General features: G+C 31.5%; 1 protein-coding gene across 1 annotated transcript; it reads left to right on the top strand.

Moving 5' to 3' along the window:
* Positions 1-173: 173 nt before the first annotated feature.
* On the top strand, positions 174-1,817 carry Tsp_13181 (JmjC domain-containing protein 5; the record flags this gene model as incomplete). Its single annotated transcript, XM_003368939.1, has 7 exons — positions 174-319; positions 375-552; positions 617-763; positions 816-908; positions 975-1,110; positions 1,550-1,569; positions 1,743-1,817. Coding segments are annotated over 7 exons (795 nt in total), but the record flags the coding sequence as incomplete, so codon positions are not given.
* Between the last annotated feature and the right edge of the window lie 29 nt (positions 1,818-1,846).

Here is a 1,846-nt window from a genome sequence, read left to right as displayed (position 1 = left end):
ATTAAAATTGTTTGTAATTCCAGGAGGAATGGAATGTTTTATGAGGAATTTAAAAAAGCAAAATAGGTATTAATTGATGAGGGTAGTTTTCAATATAGTATGACGTTTGCATGGTTGATTTGGCAGTGTTTCAATGATTATGTAAATAACAGGAATCAGCTTGATGTGTTTAGAATGATGTTTGTGAACATTTTGAACACTGTGTTCCTCGTGTAGCATGTCCAAGCTTGGAAACATTTCAGCGTGATTTCTTGATTCCACAGAACCCTGTTGTTATTGAAGGAGCTTTGGAATCATGGCAAGCAATGGAGAAATGGAAGTTTGTTCTATTGAACTGACATGTCAAATATAAAATTTCATAAGAGCTATTTTAGTATTGCTTATTTAATGTCGAAATGTGCTTATCGTACAGTTCCTATCGAAATTGGCTCAAAGTATACTAATGATGAATGGTCACAGAAACTGCTGACAATCACAGATTTTGTCCATGAATATTTCAATCCTGATGCCAGAGAGAAAGCTTATTTAGCTCAACATCAACTTTTTGAACAGGTTTGTAATTTGTAATTATGTTTTTTTTCCTTTTAACGTTATCTCTTAAATGTAAATATATCAGATAACCGAATTGAAAGATGATATAGCTGTTCCTGATTATTGCTGTCTTCAATGTGCCCCAGAAGATGTGGATATCAATGCTTGGTTTGGTCCGGCAAATACTGTTTCACCATTGCACACCGATCCTAGAGACAATCTATTCGCTCAGGTTTATCAGTTGTTTTCATGTTCACGTTTTAAAGATTAGTTTAAAAATTAAGGTTTTTGGCAAGAAATATTTGCGCCTGTGTCATCCAACTGCTACCAAAAATTTGTATCCAATTACAGACGGTTTGATGTCGAACACTAGTCAGGTTGAAGTGTAACATCTATTATTTGTTGCAATATGTTTGTTTAATTGATTCTCAATCAACTTTTAGATTGACATGGAAAAAATTGATTATGAAAAATTTCCTCTTGTAAAAAATGTGAAATTTTATGAAACCATTGTAAAACCAGGAGATCTACTGTTTATTCCGAAGGGTTGGTGGCATTTTGTGAAAAGCACAAGTCCCAGTTTTTCTATAAGCTTTTGGTTTTAACGCTTGTTAATGACACGTAAAAGATGTGAAAGAAATTTTTTAACATTAAAAGTTTCTAAAAACATTGAAATTTGGAATTGTGGAATCAAAAAAGTTCATTTTGTAATGGCACATTCGGAAAACCCAGTTGTGGGAGCTATTAATTATTAACATTAGCTAATAAAGCAAAGTACCAGCATCTAAGCTACTATTTGTAAAATTGCTTTTAAAAAGCAGAACGAAATTTTATGAAATGAATAACAAGTATTTTGCACTTTTGTTCTAAAATTATTATTCTTATCGTCGGAAATGGGCAATAATTAGTTTTAGGAAATTATTCTAAATAGAATGAAACTAGAGCATGGTCAGAGGAATATATGTATTGTTTTTATTTCGTTTCTCAGTTATTTTTATTTTATTATAAATATTTAAAGTAGAATTTGAAAAAGGTAAAGTTATTTATGAAATGGAAATGTTGTTTTTCAAAATTAAATTAACTTATACCTGACTTTCAGAATACTGTTAAAGTTGTTTGTCTCCCGCCGTGAATCACAGAAAGCATCTTGTACATGTATACTCTGTAAAACTGTTAATGGACTTCTGAAGTAGAATTGAAGTTGTTTTAAGCGACTAGGTCCAGAAACAAGAATATCTGTTTCGAACATAAATACTTACACGTTTGAAATTTGGCGCCTGCCTGGAGTTTTTATCATATGTTTCATCTAAACTGA

Source organism: Trichinella spiralis (assembly GCF_000181795.1).
Source record: "Trichinella spiralis strain ISS 195 chromosome Unknown Scfld1564, whole genome shotgun sequence".
Taxonomy (NCBI): domain Eukaryota; kingdom Metazoa; phylum Nematoda; class Enoplea; order Trichinellida; family Trichinellidae; genus Trichinella; species Trichinella spiralis.
The sequence above is the reverse complement of the archived record's forward strand: the minus strand, read 5'-3'. Positions and strand labels throughout refer to the sequence as shown.